This window comes from Vidua macroura, chromosome 1, assembly GCF_024509145.1.
Source record: "Vidua macroura isolate BioBank_ID:100142 chromosome 1, ASM2450914v1, whole genome shotgun sequence".
Lineage (NCBI taxonomy): Eukaryota > Metazoa > Chordata > Aves > Passeriformes > Viduidae > Vidua > Vidua macroura.
The window spans coordinates 51,440,660-51,464,565 of NC_071571.1; the positions used below are offsets into that span (position 1 = coordinate 51,440,660).

At 39.7% G+C, this 23,906-nt stretch overlaps 1 protein-coding gene across 4 annotated transcripts in view; it reads left to right on the top strand.

Moving 5' to 3' along the window:
* TPK1 (thiamin pyrophosphokinase 1) overlaps positions 1–23,906 on the top strand; it is a 303,481-nt gene that overhangs the window by 80,522 nt on the left and 199,053 nt on the right. For 2 of the 4 annotated variants that reach the window (XR_008435994.1, XM_053971909.1), the window contains exon 3: positions 12,082–12,167. The exons of 1 other annotated variant lie outside the window; for it this stretch is intronic. Coding sequence is in view for 2 of the 3 variants with exons in the window: in XM_053971909.1 (XP_053827884.1) it covers positions 12,082–12,167 (86 nt within the window). In the remaining variant the exon portion in view is untranslated. Of the gene's footprint in view, positions 1–11,369; positions 11,428–12,081; positions 12,168–23,906 lie in introns of those variants that run through there. One more of the 4 variants, XM_053971925.1, reaches the window with a different exon arrangement.

Genomic DNA, 23,906 nt, shown 5'->3' on the forward strand with positions numbered 1-23,906 from the left:
GGTTACCTGATTCTTTACTGGTGGCATCCACATGATCTCAGTTTATGAACGGCATAAAAATAGTAACATCAGGAAATATGAGCACCCATAGGAATACTATGTAGTATAGCTGATAGCAGCAAACAAAAATTATAGCTTTTTTCTTCTAGAGGGAGTGCCCAGGTTTTCAGCTAGACACTACATAAGTAAGTAAACCTTAGCCAATTATGTAATAAAATATGTGCAGTGATATAAGGAATAATCAAATCAGTTCAAACCTCCTAGTTTGTGCCAAGCACTAAATTTTATTTATAACATATAAATATTAATAGTATAAATAGCATGACACAATTAAAGCAAACATTTATATTGAGACTAAGACAGTGTATTTTTGTTAATGTTTATTTCAAGTATTAGATCTAGATTCTGTAATTCTGATTGCTTGAATGCTTTAATTGTAAACTGTCTTACATTTGCTTATATTTTCCATAATTCTCTAAGAATTTTCATAATTATTTCTCATAATTCCTCTCAGAAGCATTTCAAAGGTCTTTTGTGGTTGCATGATAATGTTAAACACAAGCTGGTCATAAGCATTCAGTGGTATCAGAAATCCATGCAGAGTAAGCGCCAAAAAGGCATATTCCTCCTTGTCTCCAACTGGCAGTATTCTAGGAATTCCTGATGTGAGAACAGTTCAGATTTGGCAGTGCTGAGAAGACATTTCAGAACATACAAAGAACAAAGTGTTTGGCTTTGGTGGGGGGCATTGTGCTTTAGCTGAGCTGTATTTCAGAGAAGTTTTATGTTTTTTACATGCACAGTAACCAATCTATCACGTGCTTTCAATGAAGAATGGGTTCCAATAGAACCTACAGTTCTATAAGAGCAAAGATGACTGGCAATTTCTTACTTGAAACTGTACATAGGTTTGAAATGTGGAAGCATATTGGAATAATTGCCCTTTGGCCTAATGCCAGCGATACACAAGGACATACTCGGTTTTTGGAGTTGACTTTGCCATTTATCTTTTGGGTATAAGTGTTGCCAGCATGTGAAGACTGGATTACAAGAAGCAGGACTCTGTGGTTATAGATGCTGGCATTGGATGTGTAACATGGTGAAAATCTCTGATTATTTCTTAGATCAAACCAGGTGTATGATACTGAGGGAACCTAAAACTTGGTTTCTTCTTTAATATCTTTTGAGGGACTATCAAAATGGGTGTATAAAATTATCAGAGAAAAAGAGATTGCGTAAAGGGTAGAAAATATAAGCAGTGAAGTCAGGAAAGTTATGAAAACTGTCTCTAAGGTATCTCCAATGCACAAAAATGCCTGTCTTTGAGGATTTGGGTGTTTTTTTGCAGTACTCAGGGCAAAAGCAGAACTTGCGTGTTGCTAGTACACAGCGCACCTCACACTCTTATAATCAACACTTTCTGTCCTTGAGGACAAAACTGGGACAAACATAGAGGAAACACTCATCTAGAAAAACTTGTATCTTAGAGGCTCTCTGTCCTTAGATGCAGAGAAACATGCTAATGATAGGAGCAGATGGCTGTCTGCAGGAAAAAAAAAATGGGTCTGAGATTAAAATGGGGACCTGGGGAAATTGACTGTGTGTGTAGAGCAGCCGGAGCAAACAGGCTGCATTTGTCTTGTTAAGCATCCGCGGACCTTCCACCACAAGGTGCCTTGAGATCTTGAAATGCTGTAGTGTTAGTATGAGCTTGAATATAGATGTAATTAGCATTTGTAGATCTCAGTAGTTAAGTGTAACAGCTGAATCTCTAGTTTGGGATCTTGTCTTGTTTTATCCAGTTCACAAATATGTTTTTCCTAAGTTATCAGCTTGTGCATTAGTTGCCTTACTGGTTGTCATGTGGTCCTATTGAAGAGACAAATATATTTGGAAAGCAGACATGCTCACTTGTCATGGTGGGTTAGGACATGCTTCAAGCATGACCACTGCCACTAGATGTAAAATCATATATAACCCGTTGGCAGCTTTTTATTCAATTGATTTATTTTCTTTCCCCACTACTGAGAATCTTTGAATGACGTTACCTGCTATGAAGGTTTGAGTGCTAGCTCTTTTTCACAGCTACTCCCCTGTCTATTTGTCCCTGAATTTCTGCAGCTGAAAGAGCTAAAGACAGTAAAGCATATGCCAAAGGTGCAAGTCCCATGAAGAATATTTTCTTCATGCTTTTATATATGTCTGTTACCATGTAACGCCATTTTTCTGTCTGGACATGGTATAAAAACTGATAGTGCAGTATCTTGTTCTTCAGTTTTGAGCAGTAAGAAGAATGACTACCCTGTTTCTCTGCAAGAGCTTTTTCAGCTCTGGGTGCCAGCTCTGTCCTCCTCCTCTTCTCCATTCCCCTGGCACAAAATTCATGTCATTCAACATGGAGAAGGGAAGGCTTCAGGGAGACCTCGTTGCAGCCTTCCAGTGCATTACCGGGGCATATAAAAAGGAGAGGAGAGGGACTTTTTGTAAGGGCAGATAGTGACTGGACTAGGGACAAAGGTTTTAAATGAAAGAGGGCAGGTTTAGATTAGATGTCAGGAAGAAACATTTTACTTGGAGGGTGGTGTAGCACTGGAACAGTTTGTCCAGAGAAGTTGTGGGTTCCTCACCACTGAATCACAGAATCACTAGGTTGGAAGAGACCTTCAAGATCATAAAGTCCAACCCATGCCTAAAGATCATAAAGTCCAACTACCTCAACTAAACCATTGCACCAAGTGCCACATCCAATCTTCTTTTAAACATGTCCAGGGATGGTGACCACCACCTCTCCAGGCAGGCCATTCCAGTACTTTATCATCTTTCCATAAAAAACTTTTTCCTAATATCCAACCTATATTTCCCTTGGCACAGCTTAAGACTGTGTCCTCTCGTTCTGTCAGCTGCTGCCTGGAGAAAGAGACCAACCCCCACCTGTCTACAACCACCTTTCAGGCATCTGTAGAGAGTGATAAGGCCACCTCTGAGTCTCCTTTTCTCCAGGCTAAACAACCCCAGCTCCCTCAGTTGTTCCTCACAGGGTTTGTGTTCCAAGCCCCTCACCAACCTTGTTGCCCTCCTCTGGACACGCTCAAGCATCTCAACATCCTTCCTAAACTGAGGGACCCAGAACTGGACACAGCACTCAAGATGCGGCTTCACCAGTGCCAAGTACAGGGGAACAATCTGGTTCTGGCCCTGCTCCTGCTGGCCACACCATTCCTGACACAGGCCAGGATGCCGTTGGCCTTCTTGGCCACCAGGGCACATTGCTGGCTCATGTTCAGCTGGCTGTTAACCAGTACCCCCAGGTCCCTTTCTGCCTGGGCACTGTCCAGCCACATAACGCAGCACGGGGTTATTGTGGCCAAAATGCAGGACTTGGTACTTGGACTTATTAAACTTCATCTTATTGGACTCTGCACATCCATCCAACCATTCCAGGTTTCTCTGCAGAGCCATCCTGTCGTCCAACAGACTGACACACGCTCCCAGCTTAGTGTTGTCTGCAAATTTACTAATGTAGGACTCAATATCCTCATCCATGTCGTCAATAAAAATATTGAACAGAACTGGCCCCAGCACAGAGCCCTGAGGGGCACCACTGGTGACTGGCTGCCAGCTGGATGCAGCACCGTTCACCACCACTCTCTGGGCCCGGCCATCCAGCCAGTTCCTAACCCAGAAAAGAGTGCTCCTGTCCAAGCCGTGGGCTGCCAGCTTTTCCAGGAATATGCTGTGGGAGACAGTGTCAAAGGCCTTGCTGAAGTTCAAACAGACAACATCCACAGCCTTTCCTGTATCCACCAGGGAGGTCACCTGGTCATAAAAGGAGACCAGGTTGGTCAGACATGACCTACCCTTCCTAAACCCATGCTGGCTGGGTCTGGTACCCTGGCCATCCTGTAAGTACTGCTTGGTGACACTCAAAATAAACTGCTCTGTTACCTTACCTGGTACTGAGGTCAGGTTAACTGGCCTATAATTACTAGGATCCCCCTTCCCACCTTTTTTGGGAATGGGCATCATATTGGCAGCTTCCAATCATCTGGAACCTCACCAGTGAGCCAGGACTGTTGGTAAATGATGGAGAGTGGCTTCGCAAGCTCATCTGCCAGCTCCTTCATCACCCTGGGATGGATCCCAGAGATTTATGAAAATAAACTGGAACATAACTGGGAGTGCTCAAGGCCAGGTTGGATAGGACTTTGAACAACCTGATCTAGTGAAAGGTGTACCTACCCATGCCATGGAAGTTGGAACTAGAAGATCTTTAAGGTCCCTCTCAACCCCAACCATTCTATGATTTATTCAGCAACTTAGGTTAATACCTCTTGCCAAAAAAAGCTACCCCATATTTCATAAAAAGGAAGAAAATAAAATCTGCAACATACCATTAGGCTGCCTTCACTCGATATATGAAGAGTAGGAGAAGGAAAAAAGTGCTACTGTTTCGATCAATAATTTAGGTAGATGATATCTTCAAGAGGATCAGAGGATACTAAGTGCTCTGACAATTGAGACAGAAAAGCCCCAGATTTAACCTCCAAGTATGTGCTTTCACTTAGGAAACTGGAGGTGATTGCTAGTGTTGATTAGGGAAGATTAGTACCTAGCCAGAAATTGTTAATAGGAAACTTTTGGTTGAGTGTCATTTTAAAAAATTAATATAGGGGCAAGGGGAGGTTTCATTAGCAATAAGAGGTTATTATAAGCAGCCAGTTTTGAGAAGAAGAACTTAATTGAAGAGCAGAGTCTCAGCCTCTTCTATAATAAGGCTGTTTGTTTTCTAGTTCCATACTTCTGCTCCTTTACCAATCTAAGCCCCCCTGAAACTTTCTCTGCATGCTCTTTTTGCTATTATTATGTATAAGAAAAGGGATACATGCTTTTAAAATGTTCTCTGCTTTTTCAAGCTAGTTCTCAAGAACCCACAGAAATCCAATAAATCCTAATCAATAGCAATTGCTAATAAATCAGAAGGTAGTTGTGGTGACTATCTGTATGCTAATACTGTTTTTAAAATAAACTGGCAGAGCCGACTGCTGCTTGATCAAACCTTTTGGTGTGCTGGGAAGACTGTAGTTGTGTGTGATGCTCTCTTGCAGAGCCAGCATAGCTATACAATTAATAAACTTCTTGAGCTGTAGTTTCACACATCTCTTTGGAGGCTCCTCCTTTTCCTTCATGTCCATTCTGCAAGACTGACAGGAGTCTGATGAGTCCTGGTTCCTGCTCTCCATTTCCGTTGCGGATCTGTTGAAGGTACTGGGATCAGAAGTCCAGAGGGCACAGTAACACAGAAGTATTATATGACTAATTTGTAGCAAGTGGTAGTATATGTCAGTTATATGCTGTCAAAGGATATACCTTGGGCATGATGTGTTTTCAGTCTCATTGCTGTGTGATGTAAAGATACTAATTGCTGAGGCAGTTTCAAGTATCTGATTTCCTCCCTCCAGGAGAGCTTCAGCTGCTGTGGAGCTGGCTGGCTAGCCATGTCTGAAGTTTCACTTTCAATTACAGCTAAGGATAAATTTGCTGGGCTTTTTTTTTTTTTTTTTTTTTTTTTTTTTTTTTTTTTTTTTTTTTTTTTCCTTAAACATTTGAGATATAAGTTTTTAAGGTGAAAATAAATATGCATGGTGGCTAGGTGAGTGCAATGACAAAAGCCATATCACCTACTTCTGCAGCTTGGCTACCAGCTTTTCCTCAGCTGACTAAACTTCAAAAGCAGGTTGCATATTTCTGCCACAGCCTTCTTCATGCACTTTTCATCATTTTGCTGGGAAGTAGTTTTACTAGTAGTCAAAGCAGTGTGCACTGGAGTGAGGGAGATAAATCAAACTGCTTGTAATTTATCTCCCCAAGATTTGTGAGTTTTGCTTTGGAGTATTTTTGGGGAGTTTTTGTTCATTTGTCTTTAAAGGGAAGATAGAAATCAACTTGACTATTACTGTAGGTGTGAGGAGAAAGAAGCACCACCTTTACTCATTTGAGAATGGTGGATCTGGAATGCTATTGCTGTGCAGTGATCAAAAGGAGAAGAGAGGCAGGAGCAGCAAATGAAAAATGGCGCTTGGTTTTCAAAATAAGCTTGTAGCAAATAGGAGGTTGGAGTCCTGAACTGAAGGATTTTCAAAATGGCAAAATTATCTTAAAGCTTCTATATTTTCTATTTCTTTGGTGTTGGCCTCGAGTAGTTGCTTCTGTCTGATAGCAGCTCAGAACTCTGCATGGCTGGATGAATAAAACATATCCAATAATGCCTGAAACCTGTAAACAAAGCACTTTCACCTTTTCTATACCGTGGTTTCTTTTCAGACATGTTATTGTCCACTACTACAGCATGTCATGAAACTTAGGAGCACCCAGGGATGTATTGAGAGGATAAGTTAGACCATGTCAAAACAACATGTAAAAGCCTGGTGTGAAGACCTCGGGGATTTCTCTTAGGGAGAGAATTCACCAGAGACAGCTGGAAGAAGAGGGGATAGGAATCATAAAAGCAACCTTTTATCTTTTTTCTTTGTCTTTTCTTCCGCATTCCTTCATTTCCAGAAGGAAACAAGACAGTAGTTGCTGTTCTCTGGGTTTGTAACTGTTTCACTCACATCTGTGTCCTGTATTAGATGTGAAGAAAAGTGTCACAGAACAGCCAGAAGTTGGTTTTGTTTGGGTAGCTATGGGCACAGGGACACTGAGGAGGATGAGAAGTAAAGTTTTACAGCCCATGTCATTCAAGTGATGTGGGAATGGTAATAAAGTGACATCTGTTCCTGATTGTCTCAGACAAAATCCTGCATTCACTTGGCAAGCAAACCCACAAATTGTCTATGCAGAGCACCACAAGATGCATCATCCTTCTGTATGTGAGGGAGTTAAGGCATGATGAAACTGAATATTGCAGTGATCCCTCAGTGACTCTGCCTCTCACAATGAAGACAGGAGTAAGCAGGTGTGCAGCTTATTTTCAGGATGACCTAACACTTTGGTTGAAGCAGCTATCACTGCTTACTTAGCAGCTGGGAGAATGTGTGACTGTGGCAGCACAGTCCCTTTTAAGTGTAGCGTTGTATCACTCTACCACAGGAGCAACATTGAAGCTGTGGTGGCCGACTGGTAGAAACCTCAAGTGTGGAAGAAGCATCTGAATCTCTTCCTGACAGTTGCCTTGGGATACCACAGAATGAAATGAGAACTGGAATCTGTTCAGCCCCTGTGCTGCATTTGATGCAGTGCTAATCCTTCACAAGTTTCCAGCCAATAAAAACTTGTTTATGGCATGGTATATATTAAGGTTTTTTGCGTAGGTGTCATTTCAGGGATAATTATTGCTACATAACAGCGCATATTAAATAACAATAATTTGTTATTACTGCTTAGGATAACCGCTTAAGTACTCTGAATTGGAAGGACAATAAAAGGTCAAGGTGTGAAATTACTTCCCTGGAGTCACACGCAATACAGCTGTAGAAGAGTAGCAGACTGTAGCTCAGTATCTCAGTTTCATCCTCATGCTGCAAAAGCAAGCTTGTTATTCTTTGTGTGATATTTTTTTAAACAGGTATGGTCTGTCTAGTGGGGCTTTGATGGAAATATGTATATTCCTGCTATCCATGTGTTAATCGCATGACCAGTGTTCCAAGCTCATATGCACCGATTCTCCCACTGTCACTCTGCTTATTTTTTGGTTTCCTGCAGGGGTTCTTAGCCTAGCTACAAACTTAATTGTTTTCCACAATTCAAAACTCCTTTTCTCTGAGGTCTTCCTCCTAATAACAACAAATTTTATTAATCATATATTTATTGTACCCTTTGATTCAAGGTATTTGATAAGCAACCACACTTCTTTGAATATGTTCTGTACCAATAGGGCTATTTTTGAAGTACTTTACTGAATGATTTCCTATCATCATCTTCCATTTACCTTTGTTTTGGTTGTGGCCTGTTAGTGACAAACAGATTGTGTGAAAGTTCACTACTAACTTAATTATCTTTTATTCAGTCCACTGGATTACTGCAATAAATGCTGATTGCTATATCAGTCTCTTTCTTACACTTTCTGCATTTGCACTGCAGATTGTCTGATAAAATGTGCCAAAGTTTTTTTGTTTGCTTGGTTTTTTTTTTGTTTTGGTTTTTTTTTTTTTTTTGTTTTTGTGGTTTTTTTTTTTTGTTTTTTTTTTTTTTTTTTGTTTTTTTTTTAGTTTGCTCTGAATATCTTGACTACAATATTCATGATTGAGTCAATCCTTTAGAATTTACAATGTGGAGTTGCAATATTGGCCTTAGAGTGAGAAAAGGGCTGCAGTCAGACAAGTTTTTCTACCTGAGGCTGGATATCTCCTGTACTCCTTCTGCATGACCCTTATTACAGGAAATGTCCACATGTGCCTTCCAGCATTTTAAGCTGCAATCTCAAAAGGCTCTTGTTTAGAAGCTTGATTAAGATTTTGGTGCATAAATGAATGGCAGTGTGATTCCTTCTCCCCATGTTGTGTTGAGTACCAGCGTGTTACCTGTTTATCTCAGCTTTGACATCTGTAGATAGAAGGTGAAGGTATTAAGTCTAAAACTGGTAAGAAGGTACCTGTATTCCTTTGTGGAGTAAACTTAGTTTTACTTAGTTTTGAATCTTAATTTTGCTCTTTTTTTAAATCCTACATGCGGCACAAAGCAAACTTTCAGGTTTTTGTCCAAGTCATGCTGTTTTCCCTTCTCAGCAACAAGAAGTGCTTTCCTTGACACATGCTGTGATCTGTACTTGAGCTTCTGAGAAGCCTGATCTGACTGTGCTGGAGTACTTCAGACTAAAAGATTGACCCATGACTGAAAGTGGTTGAGAATCATGTATTTATTTATCCTCTCACGCCATTGTCACAGTTGGCTTAATTTCTTACAGGAAAGTTACCTTGAAGTAAATTTTCTGGGCTGTACTGTCTGTGCCATAGCTTATGTTGTACTCATAGAAAGAGCAGTTTTCATTCTGATCTATTGATTTTGCATGTCCCTGATTTTCAGTGCTACCAGCAGCTATGAAAAAGCAGTGCATCAGAGTATGCCATGAAATGACCTCCAAGAGGGCTTAGCTGTATTTAGGAACTTAACAACTTACACTCTGCTAGCAGAGAAGAATGCTCTGTGGCTGTGTTAGGCTTAGCTGGTTCTCAGAGCAAGTCTCCTCTGATATGTTGTTTCAGGTGTGAAATTCAATGTTTTTAATCTGAGAGTGTTCCTTTAAAATAGTTTTTATTACATCTGTACATCTGTACATTTTTTTAGTGTGCAGCCCTGAATGTTGCATGATCAACCTTTTTGTGTTTCAGGTGTCTTTTATAAATCATGGCACATTGATATACTGTCACATCAATAAATTAAGTTTAGGGACTAACCTAAATAAATGCCAAAATCATTAGCAGTTAATTAACCTTCTGTATTTCTCTCCAAATTGACTTTGGTTTAATTGACGACGTGGGTTCAGTTCACTTGCTCTGTGCTCATACAAACAAACAAAATGTTCATGACACAGAACTAAATGATGTGGTGGGGGAAGTGGGAAAGTAAGGAAAAAAATGGAAAATATGCATGACCACATCTCCATCAGAGAGTACCAGTAGCCAAATACTAACTATGTGGTTGGGGCAGCAGAGCTGCCAAGGAGTGGATGATGTTTGGGACTTAACTGTGCTTCTCTTGCCCCTGGCACCCAGTAAGAATATCCTGTTGGGCTGAGTGGAAGAAGTTTCAGCTTACTAGGGTTTGAGTTGTAGTTATATATATTTATTTTTTCTATAACAACAACAATAAACTCTGAGTTTCCTAAATAGGCATGATAGCTCATAAAAAATATTTGCTTTTAAGTCAGCAAGGGGTTCTTGAAGCTATGTTCATTCATGTGTTTTTATTGAACTTAATAATAGATGATCTTTTTTTTGTTCTTGTCCCTTGCTTCCAAATCACAGATGGAGAGCATAGTTCATCTAAGCTTGCTAGAGAGCATGAAAATGACTTGGTGTTGCTTCTCCGGCATGACCTTAATTAAAGATGGCATTTGTTTGATATGTATGGTGAAGTGTGAAATGACTGTGGTTGCTTAGGTACTGGAGTGTTTTGTGCCCTCATCCAGGAACCTGTGTTGGGTACTCAGCCTCTGTGCTACTGTGCTGTGAGCTATGTTTTAGTTGCAAACCACAGCAGAGGTCTCCACCTACATTGTCCCAAGGAGGATTCCGTGAGGCTCTACACATGTGCAAGTGGTACCGATGTGAGTGATTTTCGAGATCTGACCTGAATTTGACTTCATGGTGGTGGCAGTTTGTTAATGCTTTAATGCAAAATGAACCCATTGGAGCTGTGCACCTTTAAGCCAGTTCTGCTCCTTCACATCATGGGGAAATGTCTGTTGTTGGGTAACCACAACTCCCTGATTGTGACTGCTCTGTGTGGGATGCTCTTTGTACTGATGGCTTAAAGTATTTTTTAATAACTTTTAACTAACAGAATCACAGACTCCTTTAAGTTGGAAAAGATCTCTAAGATCATTGAGTCCAACCTTCTACCAATCCTCACTTCGTCAATTACACCATGGCAGGAAGTGCTACTTCCAGTCATTTCTTGAATAGCTCCAGGTGTTGACCTCACCACCTTCCATTCCAATGTTTAACAGTTCTTTCCATGAAGAAGTTGTTCCTGATGTCCAGCCTGAACCTTCTTTGGCACAATTTGAGAGTTATGTCCTCTCATCCTGTCCCTGCTTTCAGGCAGCTGTAGAGAGTGATGAGGTCTCCCGTGAGCCTTCTCTTCTCCAGGCTAAACCACCTCAGCTCCCTCAACTGCTCCTAATAAGACTTATCCCCCAGGCCCTTCACCAGCTTTGTTGCCTTTCTCTGGACATCCTACAGCTCCTCAATATCTTTCTTGTAGTGAGGGACCCAGAACTGGACACAGCACTCAAGGTGCGGCCTCACCAGTGCCAAGTACAGGGGAACAATCTGGTTCTGGCCCTGGTCCTGTTGGCCACACTATTGCTGATACAGGCCAGGATGCCATTGGCCTGCTCGGCCACCTGGGCACACTGCTGGCACATGTTCAGCTGCTGTTGACCAACACCCCCCAGTCCTTCCCTGACAGGCAGCTTTCCAGCTACTGTGTGCAGTAGACTTTTAGCACTGCCTGGGGTTGTTGTGGCCAAAATGTAGGCCCTGGCACTTGGCTGTGTTGAACCTCATTGTTGCTTCTTTTCTCTCCGACTTCCTTGTTTTCTCCCGGCTCCTTTTTCCCAGGGCGCTGGCCAGGCGCTTCTGGGAGCAGCCGGAGAGAAGCAACAAACACCTTTGTGGGTTTGTTTGATACAGAGTTATTTAGAGAGCGCAATCAAGACCGGGATAAAGAGATTCAAGAGATTGGACACTTGTTGTGCAGTCCAAAGTAGGTTGTATTTGCTTGAATGCCACATGTACAAGTGACCATGGTCTGGGGTCAAGTCACAGGTTTTATAGGGGAAAATAAGAGATAAGGTGAAACCAATAGAACAATGCCCAGTATGAATACATTATAGGTAAAATCCAATGGGAATAGCTTCAGGGGGAAGGATGAATACACGTAAAAATACAGAATAGAAACTCCAGCTTTAGGTTTAGGAAACAGAAACTCCCATTTCAAATTCACAAAGCCTTTTTGCTCCGTTTGCGTAGCTGTACACTTCATACTGTTGGTCTTGGCCCCTCAATCCAGCCTGTCCAAATCCATCTGCAGATACCCTCCAGCAGATCGACTTGCTGTCATCCATGAATTTATACTCAACCGCCTCATCCAGATCATTGGTAAAGGCATTAAACAGAGCTAGGCCCAACACAGATCCCTGGGGGACACCAGTGGTGACTGGCCACCCACTGGATGCAGCACCATTTGCCATGACTCTCTGGGCTGAGCCATCCAGACGGCTCTTAATCCAGCAAAGAGTGCACCCATCCAAGCATGGTGTGCCAGCTTCCCCAGGAGAATGTCATGGGAAACAGTATCAAAAGTTTCCTGATATCTAGTTAGACAACATCCACAGCCTTCCCCTCATCCACCCTGCAGGTCACCTGGTCATAGGAGGAGATCAAGCTGCTCAGGCAAGACTTTCCCAAACCTCTGCTCGATGGGTCTGATCGCCTGTTTGACCTGTAAGTACCATGTGCTCGCAGTCAGGATAATCTGTTCCTTAACCTTCCCTGGCACCAAGGTTGGGCTGACAGGATGGTCGTTTCCTGGATCCTTCTTCCACTGGTGTCACACTGGGGAGTTTAACCACCCTACTGAATATGTATGATTCAAAATACACTTGAAAAAACAGATCTTTCACTTGAGAGTTTTGTATTCCTTGTTTTGCTGCCTCATAAATAAATATTGCTATACTAATATTCTTCAAATAGTTTAGCATAATCAATTACCTTGAATTTTACCACATTTAATATAAAGATCCATATGCCTAAAAGATTAATCAAAATATTTCTGAAAGAACATTTGCTATTGAAAATGTTACTGTATTGACAATAAATATCTATCTCTGCTTCCACAAGAAGCTTACATAAATATTATTTTGTTAGAAAGAATGCTAAAAATATTTTAACTTAGTGTGTATGTATATACAATGTTAATATGCATAGAATTAATTTGTATGTACATGTATAACTAAAAAATGCAGAACTTGGCTTGGTGTATTTTTTGTTTGTTTTTGTTGGTTTATTTAGCATACTCCCTAAAGATTCTAGTTGAGTCAAAAGACTTGCCCTCCCAAAGAAGGGGATATCAGAATTATAGTAGAAGGTTCCAGGAGAGAGGACAGTAAAGCATGCTGCTAGATCTACATGAGCTATGAAAGAATAATTTCCTTTTTTTTCACTTGGAAATTAATTTTGACTGCTAAACTTGTCTGGATTATTCTGTTTCTTTTGGAATGGGTCTTTAGTAAAGTTTTCATTGATCTAGTTCTTAATATATGTATTTTTTATTTTCTTCCTTGAGATACTTATATTAATGACTTGGAAGCTGTGGTGGAAATTCTGCATTTAAAACTCACAAGAAGTAACATGTTAAAGCTGCATATTTAAATCCATAGGAATTTGCTTGCTCAGTGACTATGCTAATAATAAATTATGTACATAAATGTACACTTGTACACATACCTTACTTATTTCTCCTCACTTTTTCCCTTATCCCATTTTCTAAGTTGAACAGTCTCTGAGGGAATTGGCTTTAAGTGTACTGCAGGACTGCTGGGAAGTGGATTTGTGTGTTAATTTTAGATGGGTTTAAGTTTGCTGTTAACTTTCCCTTCTGTGATGAGATTTCCTTTTATTAGTTAATGCTGACTTTGCTGCATTTGGGCTGCATTCTCGGTCACTCTTTATGAGTAGCAAAGTTACAAACACCATAAAAACAAAGAGCATGGAGGAAGAAGAGGTGGAATAAAAAATTTATTTTCATGTATTTGGGATCACCCCATAACTCTCAAATGGTAGATGAAAGTGGGTTTTAATGGTCCCCCTTAAGTTGGGGGTAGGTAAAAAAATCCCAAACAAAAATAAAATTATTTACTTAGACTTCCTCTGTGTCTGTATTACTGTCTTATTGTTTCAGGCTAATGATTAAATTGTGCCTTTTTATTTATTCAGATCTGATTAGCAGGAGTGAGATTTAAATATTTATTTTCCTTCTGTGTTAATAGTACTTTGACAAGCTCTCTTGTCTTCAAGGTGAGCTGAATATTATAGAGTAGAAAGGGAGATTCAGGGGCATCCCTGTGAAAACTAGGAGTACTATAGGGTTCACACATGGATAATTTGAGGCTTACAATATATTTGTGTTGAATGGGGAGTAGGTGGAATTGGATTAATTCTTTTCCTCCTTTACCCAGTCATATCCCACCACTTGATCTAAATAACAAATTCCATAGCTTAGTTTATCAGAAGAAATTGAGAATTTTGCTTAAAGTTTGATTCTGGCTGTTTCCCAAGTATTACTGTTTAGTTTTGCATGCAAAAGATATGGAGTGTATCTTTCAGTCTGTTTTTCATTGCTCAGTTTTAAGTTGAAAAGCAAAGGAGAGTTTCTGTATGAAAATTTGTAGCACATTCAATTTTATTTCCCAATCACTTTCACTTTTGTAATAATTTGCTTGTTTTTAAAGTATTTTACTTACCCAACTCTCCTGAACCTGAGGTGCAGTATCATTATAATGCACTTTAAATACTGAAAAGAAATTGCTCAGCCTGTAATAACTCAAATATAACAAGAAAAATGCTTGTTCTAAAGCAGTGATTTCTGGTGCTTCTTGACTTCTGGCATTTACGTAGCCAAGTTAAGACACCAAATTTAACACTTACATGAGAAAAGCATTTGATTTATGTTAATATTGAGTAAAAGGAGTATATGCTTGCTAGAAGACTAGTGAATGTGTGCAGAAAGCACAGCTGAAGTAACTGACCTCAACTGAATGTAAATAACATAAAAACCTCACTAAAGAAAGATACCAGGGATGATACTAAAGGCCACACATGCTCAGATGTTTGTACCATGAAGGGCATATCACCTTTTTGATACAGATGATGTATACCCATATATAGAGTTGAGATGAACAATGTTTTTAATGGATTTTTAAAGATGATTTTGGGGGGGGGGGGAATTATGTTTCTGTAGCCTCTTGTACCTTACTTGTCCTTCTGAATTTTATTAACATGTCTTTTCAGGCTAAGCAGATATCCTGGAGATACATATTTATGGACTTTTTAACTGTCTTTTCACTGTTGGTTTGAACATTCTGTCTTTGTTAAAAATCATTTGGACTTTGGTGCAATAACAGATGGCTTAAAAATGAGAGCGGAAGACGTGCAGTATGAGCAAACAGTGCACATGTGCCTCTCGGCAGTGGGATTTTAAATAGCTGTATGGATTCACATGAGCAGAAGCTGAAACTTCTCTGTTCTAGCAGAGCCTTGGAAACTTCACACAACAAACTTGCACAAGAATTACATTTAGCACAGCACTGCTCACTTTATTATGGAGCTCCGGTCAGGTCAGGACATGGGCCAAGCTATGGACCATGTCACAAGAACATTAAAGGTCCCTTGGCCACCCACAAGGCACATTTCTGATATTATGGCAATTACAAAGTCTAGTTTCACTTTTAGGTATGCTTTGCTCTTTGATCACGTAAAACTAACTGTTTCTAAAACAGTCCATGCTACTAGACCAAAGGTGAGAAGAAAAATATTTTTAAATGACAAAACTACTGAAAAGACTGGTTTAATATTGCCATGGAATAGTAAATAAAAACCCAAGTGGAAATTTAATATTTTTTAATATCTCAAGCAGCAGTGTACTGAGCACATGGAACATTTTGAGTGAAACCTTTCTTTCTCATTGCACACATTCCTTTTTGCACAGTCCCCTTTTTTTTCTTACATTGTGACTACATTCCCATACATTACCACAAACACTTCTCTAAGAGTCATGGCTTTTAAAACAGAAGCATTCAGTTTGAAAATGTTTTTTGATTCTATTATTAAATATGTTTTTGAAACAGATTTCCCTGAAAGTTGTCTGTCAGAGGCATATTGCTATCAATATTTGCATGTTATGTATACAGATGACCATTTCTTAAGCCCAAGAAAAATCAAATTTTAACAGGCCATGTAATTCTTTCATCATTAAAAAAAAAAAACAAAAAAAAAAAAACAAAAAAAAAAAACAAAAAAAAAAAAACAAAAACAAACAAAAAAAAAAAAAAAAGACAGTAAAAATTCAATTTTTAAATAAAATTAGTGCCAGTTTGGACTGTAATCACTAACTTGATGTTATGCTTTATGGGAAGCAAAACCTTTTACAACCTTATTCTTCCCTGACTGCAGTCTACAGGGTTTTCTTTCCCCTTCTAAAGCTGCTTCACAGTGCAGGTTTATATAAGCTGCTGTTGTGTCTCCCCTGGTTTGGGTTGTATTTTCAGAGTTTGGGCTTGACTTCTGCCTCCTAAGATGGATATAGCAGTCAAGTGTCCCATTCCCCATGCCTGAGCACTGCCTGCAGGGCTCTGCAGTGCTGGCTTTGCCTGTACCCACCCCTGCTGTAGCTGCACACCTGTCTTGGGTTACAGACCAAGTACTGCTGGTGAAAACGATTGCAGGAGTAGAACAATGAGCCCATCACCCCCTGCCTCACTGGTCACAGTCTGGGTACAGTCCACAGCACAGTAAATAATTTTGGCACCTGTTTTTTTCTGGTCACAGCTGAGGATCTTTGCTGAACTGGTAAACAAGAGGTCTTGCTTGCACAGAGGAGCAGAAGGAGATGATGAGTTTCTTTCCCAGAGGTTGTGTTTTATTAGATATTGTACAGACATAAGAGAGTACTGCTGCATTAGGGATTGGCATTAGCAACCTACAGGTTGCTTCCAGTGGGTATTGTGTGTTTTACAGATATTATGTTATCCATTTTCTCTCTGCTTTGTCTGTCTCATTTTTATTAAGGTAGTGCCTGGAGAGGGTTGATGTGCCAGTTACTGTAAGCACAAAAAGGCTTAGGCCAAGCTCCTGTTCATATTAAATTGGTGGGATGGGGGTGGAAGAGAGGCAAGAGAGGAGTAAAAGATGTAGTAAAGTACTTTGCTTGCCTTGTGCTCTGCAGTCTGGTTTGTCTTAGTGTCACTAACTACTACCACAGCGTGGTGGTATCAGCTCTGGTGGCAGTGTGAAATAAGTACCTCAGTGCCTCATTGGAGGTGGAGTAACTCGTGTTTTCATACTCCAGGTTCTTGTACTTCTCCCTGCAGGAAAACTTTGAGTGTGCTTCAGAGAGGGCAGCATAAAACCTTTGCTGTAGAAGTGGTTTCTGTTTGTTAAGGAAACAAAACAAAAAAATCCCCAAGTATGCTTTACATGCATCTTTAAGGACATTCCTTGATAAAAAGCTATTTTACTGGCTTCTTCCAGGCAATGGCTGGAAACCTCTCCTTGCTCAGTTTGCTCAGCAGTTCTGCTGATCTGCACCTTCTGCCAGGCTGACAGTGCAGGTACTCAGCAAATTCACAATTTGCCCCAGTGCCCGTTTCAGGTCTCTGCACAACTTTTGCTTACTATAGTGTATATCTGCTTTCTAAGTGTTCTTTTAAAACTAAGTTAGCACCTTTAGTAGTAGATACTGGTAGTGATGATAAGAGCACTTACTTTTATATCTTTGGCTTGAAGCCATTTGGGGAAGTCAAGACCTTGTAAGATCTGTTCTTAGCAGCAACAGCCCTCTTTTCAAAATAAATCATGGCACTGTAGTTAGTTCTAGGAATCTCTGGACTATGAGTTAGTATTTTTCTTGCCTTGCCATTATTTAAATACTTCTCTTGCCTTGTTAGACTTATAGTAAAAGACTAGCTCTTAATTTAGCTGGCAGTTTCTTTGTAAAATGGCTCAATGCTGTAGCAGAAAATGGCTTTTTTTGTGTCAGTGGCAACTGAAGGCTAGCTAGTATTTCAGGCATGAAAGAGTAGAAGGGAGAGACTACTTGACAGCAGGCTGAAAACCCTTCTGGAAAAACCTTCTCCTCTCACAAAGACACCAGCCTCTGCAATTCCTCTGCAGTGTGAAGAGAAACACATTACAAAATCCTAAAGGACTTGAAGAGGGTCAAAAATGGTGATCCCTGATATCAGCCAGTGTCTGGAATGACACACAAGAGCTGAGCAGTGGTGTCTACCTCTTGTTTTGTGCCGGATGTAACCCAGTTGACACTGCTCCCTAGAAGATGAAATATCCATAACCTGGGATGGCTGGACACTAGAGTGACAGGAATTTATGCATGAATTCATTTTTAGAAGGCCCACTGCAGGAACTTAAAGGCACAGTTTAGGTAGTTTACATGTCGTCTTGGAGGATTAAATGACTAGGTGCTGCATAGAGTTCTCTTTGTACTGAATAGCAGTAAACTCTTTAATGTGTCGAGAGGACTGAGCACTCAGTTAAGTGGAAAACTAAACATAAAGAATGCTGCTATGCAAGCTGTTACCTTAATAGTAAGACTTTCCATGCTTTTTTTCAGGCAGGTGTATACTAGCATTCTGCTGTTTGATCATGTTTGCAGCCAAAACACTTAACAGAAGAGGAATGCACAGCTACCAGCTGTCAGGAATGTGCATGTTATTCCAGCGTACCACGAAGCATCTTTGCCTGCTTCTGTTCTTGTCTGTGTCCCAATAATTTACTAATTGCTGTACCTTTGCCTTGCAGCGACACCTACTGCCAAGGGCAGGCTTCACAGAAAGCTGCTTCGTGGCTCAAAGGTGTCATTTGCTGCTATCATTGCCAAAAAAAAAAAAAAAAAAAAAAAAAAAAAAAAAAAAAAAAAGCCCCTGAGTACACCAATTTAAACCCACATAGTGTGCATGTACCACCAGTCCCAAACTTAATGCTCATGGCTGCTTTTTGCATCATTTGAGAATTTAATCTCTTTTTATGGAATCTCCCCTACTGTGCAGGTGTGATGGGATGTGTCACTTCAGCATGTGGAAGTGTGTTGGTGGGCTTCAGAACCAGTACAGAATGCACTGTAAATTATACATCATTCTGCAACAGCAAATTAGGGGGTGTGTTTGGAAATGTACCCTCTGGAGTGAATTGAAGCAATTATGTGGCTAAAAACTGAATTTTGCTGAAGTACCAGTATTTGCTAACCACAGTCTTGATCCATTAGTAGGGGGATTGATCCATTAGTGAGGAGTATGATTTCCTGGTCTGTGTTTGATAACCTCCCTAATTTATATCTGGAACTTTTTGCAGCTCATAGCAGAAGGCAGATTTTATCAGATGAGTCCTCTCTATTCCCCTTTTAAATCCCTGTTAGAGCATATTTCTTCCATACCCTGACAAGAAATTGGAGGATTAGGGCCAGCTGGAGGATGTTCAAGGTGATTCATCGGTGTGAAAGGTGAATAGAAACCAGTGACCCTACTTCTTAAACTGAGAAACAAATATAAGGATGGGATTGAGTGATTTGCAAAATCATGGCAGTAAAATATAGATATGTTTGAATATAAATAAAACTCTAATTCCCCACTTCTTTCTCCCTCCAAGCTGCCATGGGACTCACTCTCTCAGGGTGCTGGTAGCTAAATGGAAAGACTGAATGGAGAGTAATCCTGGAAGGAGGCCGCTTGAGTTCTGTTCAGAAAGACATAGCTCTGTTAGCTGCAGTCTTTTGTTCTTCCCACAGGCAGATTTCCCAATGGTTTGGTCAAAGATTGAGCAAGAATAATTGGACTGGACATGCTAACTCTAGTATATGGGCTCACAGGTATGCTGCAAATCAAATGAATTTGTGAAAAAAAAAAAAAAAAAAAAAAATTAACAGAATTTCTGCTGGCTAGGAATTGAAAATATACTAGGAGGGAAACTTTAGTGATATCCTCTTAGATGAGAGATTTTGTTAGTTTATACTTTAGTGAAATATATTTTCCAGTGTCAAAATAGATAACTTATATCAGTAATAGAAAAAAACCATTTTTTTTCAGCATGATTGTAATCCCAGCAGAGATACACATGCTGTACCATGCTAATAATACAATTCTACTTTAATACAAAGTAGAAATTTAATATCATTCCTGAGATGTTACTATTGCATTATCAAAAATGAATTTCAGCAAGAGCAAAATGACTGATGTTCCAAACAATATTATTAAAATTTGCAGCATGCCTCTTATAAATTGCAATAGTAATTTAAAGGTTGCCTTTAATTATTTGTTGTGGGGTTTTTTAATTTATTTTTCTGTGTGGTTACTTTTAAATATTTCTTATATAAGCATTTCTTTCTTAGTATTCTTATGTTTTAACAGACCAGTGGTTTGTTGGTTCTCTTATTTAGGTTTGGTTTTGGGCTTTTTTTCCCAAATGCATATTGCATCATTTTATTGTTGAATGGGTGGTCATGCCTCTTTAGAAGAGGAGAGATTGGGAATGCCCTGGTGAATTCAGCTGTGTTAGGGAGTAAATGTTTCTTTAAACATTGCTTGTTGTTTTTACTCTGTGTGAGGAAATGCACCCCTCATGCCTGGGAGGAAAAGAGATATAATTTGATTTCCTACCTGTCCCATTCTTTACTCTCAAACCAGATGATTGCCTCCCTGGAGGCCAGTGGTTGTCTCCTCTCCGTGCAAAATCTTTCCCATCGGTTTGTGGTGTCTGGGAGAGCAGCATCAATGGTGGCTCGGTGTGACCCTTGTCTGCTGCTGGCAGGAGGCAGCATCTTTTCACCAGGCATAGTGTAGTGTGCAATTTCCTTCTCTCCAGTGCCATGGGAGCCATTCAGATGGAGAGAGTGATAGCAGTGCTGTGTCTGCAGCTCCCTGGGCACACACACTCCCTCCAAGGCCTGTTTGCCTCCACTCTGAACCCGCCCAGGGTATGATATGGTCTTTGACAAACTACAGGCATGGGAACAGCTTGGCTTGGAGCCCTCATCCTTGGTAGTGTGATAGGACAGTGCACGAGGTTATTGCATGTAGAGACAAATAGCATGACCCTTACCCCTTTTATTCCTGCTTATGGTATAAGAACCTGTCTTCTTTGCTTGTGTTTTCAGAATTTTTTTCTACAGAACCCCAGGAGGTCCATGCACTTCTACTTACACTGTTTACTTTTCTCTCACAATTGCTAAATTTTAAGTAAAATAGACTAACTATGTGGTTCATGAAGCAGATCCTGGCATAGAAGGCAGTGGGAATGAGGAGCAGCAGTGGGGGCAGAACAGAGAGGGATGAGGAGCAGTTGCAAGCAGGAACCTCTCAAATTATGGTTTAAAGCAAATACTATTTATGCCCTTCTAGGTAAGCCGTTTGAGAAGTTAGGTGTTGGGTTGACTACAGGAGGAATTAATCACATAAACGAAACCTTCTTCAGTTAGTCACAGCTATTGATTATGGTTTGCGAAAAGAGCATCAAATGTTTCTGAGACTGGGAAGCCAGCTGTAAAATCAAATTTCTAAGACTTCTTTTCTCTGCCACGGGACTATTGATAGGCTGTGACTTGATAGTACTCAGTATTACCTGTGAACAAGATAAATGAAAGAACCAGAATCTCTAGTTCTCCTTTTTAAACATTATTTTAGTTTATAAAGGTGGCAGTTTGTTCACCTTTTAATCTTTCAGAGAAATCATTGCATCTTTAAGCAAAAACCCCCTTCAAATTGCAAAATCCATTAGAAACTCTGGTGACTGCACCAAGCAGGCGGTGCGGCATTATGCAAATCTTTTTCTACATTGGCAAAACTGTGCTTGATGCCTTTATGGTACCTGTGTAGCATCTTGTGAACCAAAGATTCAGAGGCGTCTTTCCAGGTCTGTGTGAGAGTGAGTGTCATGTGTGAAATCAGGGCATTACTGTTCCTGTTCCTTACTGAGAACAGTCCCCCAGTGCTGGATGTTGAACTCTGCACACAGACGGCTCTCTGCCACAGGGGCTTAGTCATGTATTGTCACATGAGTTAGAGCAATTCTTTCGTCAAACCTCTTATGAGAAGGGATCCTGCCTTAAGCACACTGTGCTGAAGTGGACTGGCTGAACTTGACCTTGAGTGTCTTAGCTAATGCATGACCATCAGAGACGTTTGGAAGTTAACTAGTAAAAAGCAGGGAGAAAATAAATATTCTACATGAAAGTCCTTTCTTACACATACTAATATGTATGTATGTGTTTGTTATAGAGTTGGATTTGGTTTGGAGTTTAGTTTTTTTTTTGATGAAGAGTGGTTAGATGTTTGTTTATTTGTTTGTTTTTAACTCTCTAATAGTTAATATTTAAGCCTCAGGCCTGGGAATCCTCCTATATAGGGATGCTATCAGAGCCTCAGTCAAGAATGGATGAGCACAGAGAAAGAAAACTGGGTATCTGGAGAAGACAGGAGTTCTCTTCTTTTAAAACAAGAACATAAGTGCCCAGTGAAAAGACTGACTTCTGTATAATTCTTGTGCTTCAAAGCCCAGTAGGTAATGATACTGTAGGGTCATGAAAGATGAATCCAGATGAAGCAAGTAAAAATAAAATTTTATTAATCATTTTACCAGCTCTTCACTAGCAATACCTATTTAAACAAGGCTGAGTGCAGGAACATTAGTACACAAATGTTGTGTACTAATCTGGAATCTCCAACACATCTGGCAGATAAGGTAGCATGAGATTGGTACAGTAATTCAAATCACATTTGAACATCTTGTCTTCTAATATTTTCTCTTCCTGATAATGAAGTGTTTAGTATGGACAGAGCTTGTAAATTAAATAGAGTATTGATATTCTTTTTGGACAACACTTGGCTGATTTAAATAAGGATATATTAGATATAGTTAGGACATTTTTATAAGCTATATTTCTTGGGAATATTTAACAGGGGGATAATTTGCAATTAAGTAGCAACATTGAAATGGAACACTTTTTATAGTAGTGCTCACAGCTGCTATATAGTTCTTGGGGTTCTTTTTCACTGCACCATTTAGAGAACAAAGAGCATTAGGTACAACATGTAATGTATTACCATTTGAACAAGGCTGTGTCCTGGGGTTTTGCTTGTTTGTTTCACAGGGAACCTGTTCCAAAAGCAGACTTTGAGAATAAGCTCAGCTTCGCTGAATCTAAGGTTTTGTTTATTGAATGCACAGGTTTCAACTACAAGGGGGAAATGGTCCCAAAGAAGAGGCCAATATTTCTGGTCAATAAGGATTAAGTGGTTTGGCTTATCCTCAGGGGATGGATACTTCCATATTAGCATTCATTTAAAAGGGGTTATAATACAGTTAGATAGGAGGTAATTTAAACAAAACAAAGAGTTCATACCTGGTTTGTGTGAATTCACTTCTGAGCTGCAGACTTTAATACATGCTAAAGTCCAGTCTCTCTTCTTCAAAAGGAAAAATATCGACCAAAATGAGAGGGAAAAGTTCTTTGATTTTGCACTTTTAGGCCTGTTTGTAACGCATTGAAATGGAAGGCCTGGAGCAGTAACTGCATCATTTTGATAAAAGTCTTGTGCAATGTACTGATTATCTTTGTAACTGGAAACTAGACATGGACAAATCTGCTACTAAAATCAGGTTTTGAATAGTTTAGAACACTGAACAGTCCCAAATTCGGGGTCTGGAATACCCTCTAAGCCTCTACTTTTCCATTCACTCTAGGCCCTTTTCCCTTTTTGAAGCCTTAGGGAACTGCCAGAGGACAAGAGCTGTTTCTACTTCATGCAGAGATCTGCAAATTAATTACCTGTTTGCAGCCTTGCTATGAGGAGAGTTGTCGCACAGAAGTTTACTCCCCTTGAGAATATGCACTCAGTTTTGTACAGTAAGCTCTAGATTACCTCCTACAAATATTTTTACTTGGAAATCTCATGTTAAAAGTTTTCTTATAGCCTTAATAAAGAAAGGTTTTGAAATCAACGCACTTGTTTCTTCATCTCTTTTATGAGCTGGGACATTACTGCTATGCCGTCTTCATTCATAACCAGACTTTCCGTATAGATGTTGATTATTTTCTTTCAAGGATGACAGCATTGATTTTGCATTTGTGTTATGTAAGAGAATTCAGATGTGAAATCCCATTTAGCATTCAGAAATTCAGCTTCTAGTCTGGTTTGAAGCTGATTCTGATGGTCCAAATGAGCTTTCTTTGTGTCTTGTGATGATTTAACATATTATTTCTTCAAGATAGCTAAAAATTTCCAAAAATTATTGTTGGTGCTGATTATTTCTTTTGAAAATTCTAATTCAGACCTTCTATATTATTTTAAGAATGAAAATATCCTATTTTTTGCACCCTTTGGGGGTTTTCAACTATTTTATTAAATAACAAATAATGAAAGAAATGTGTTTAAGAAAATGATATCATAGATCTGATCT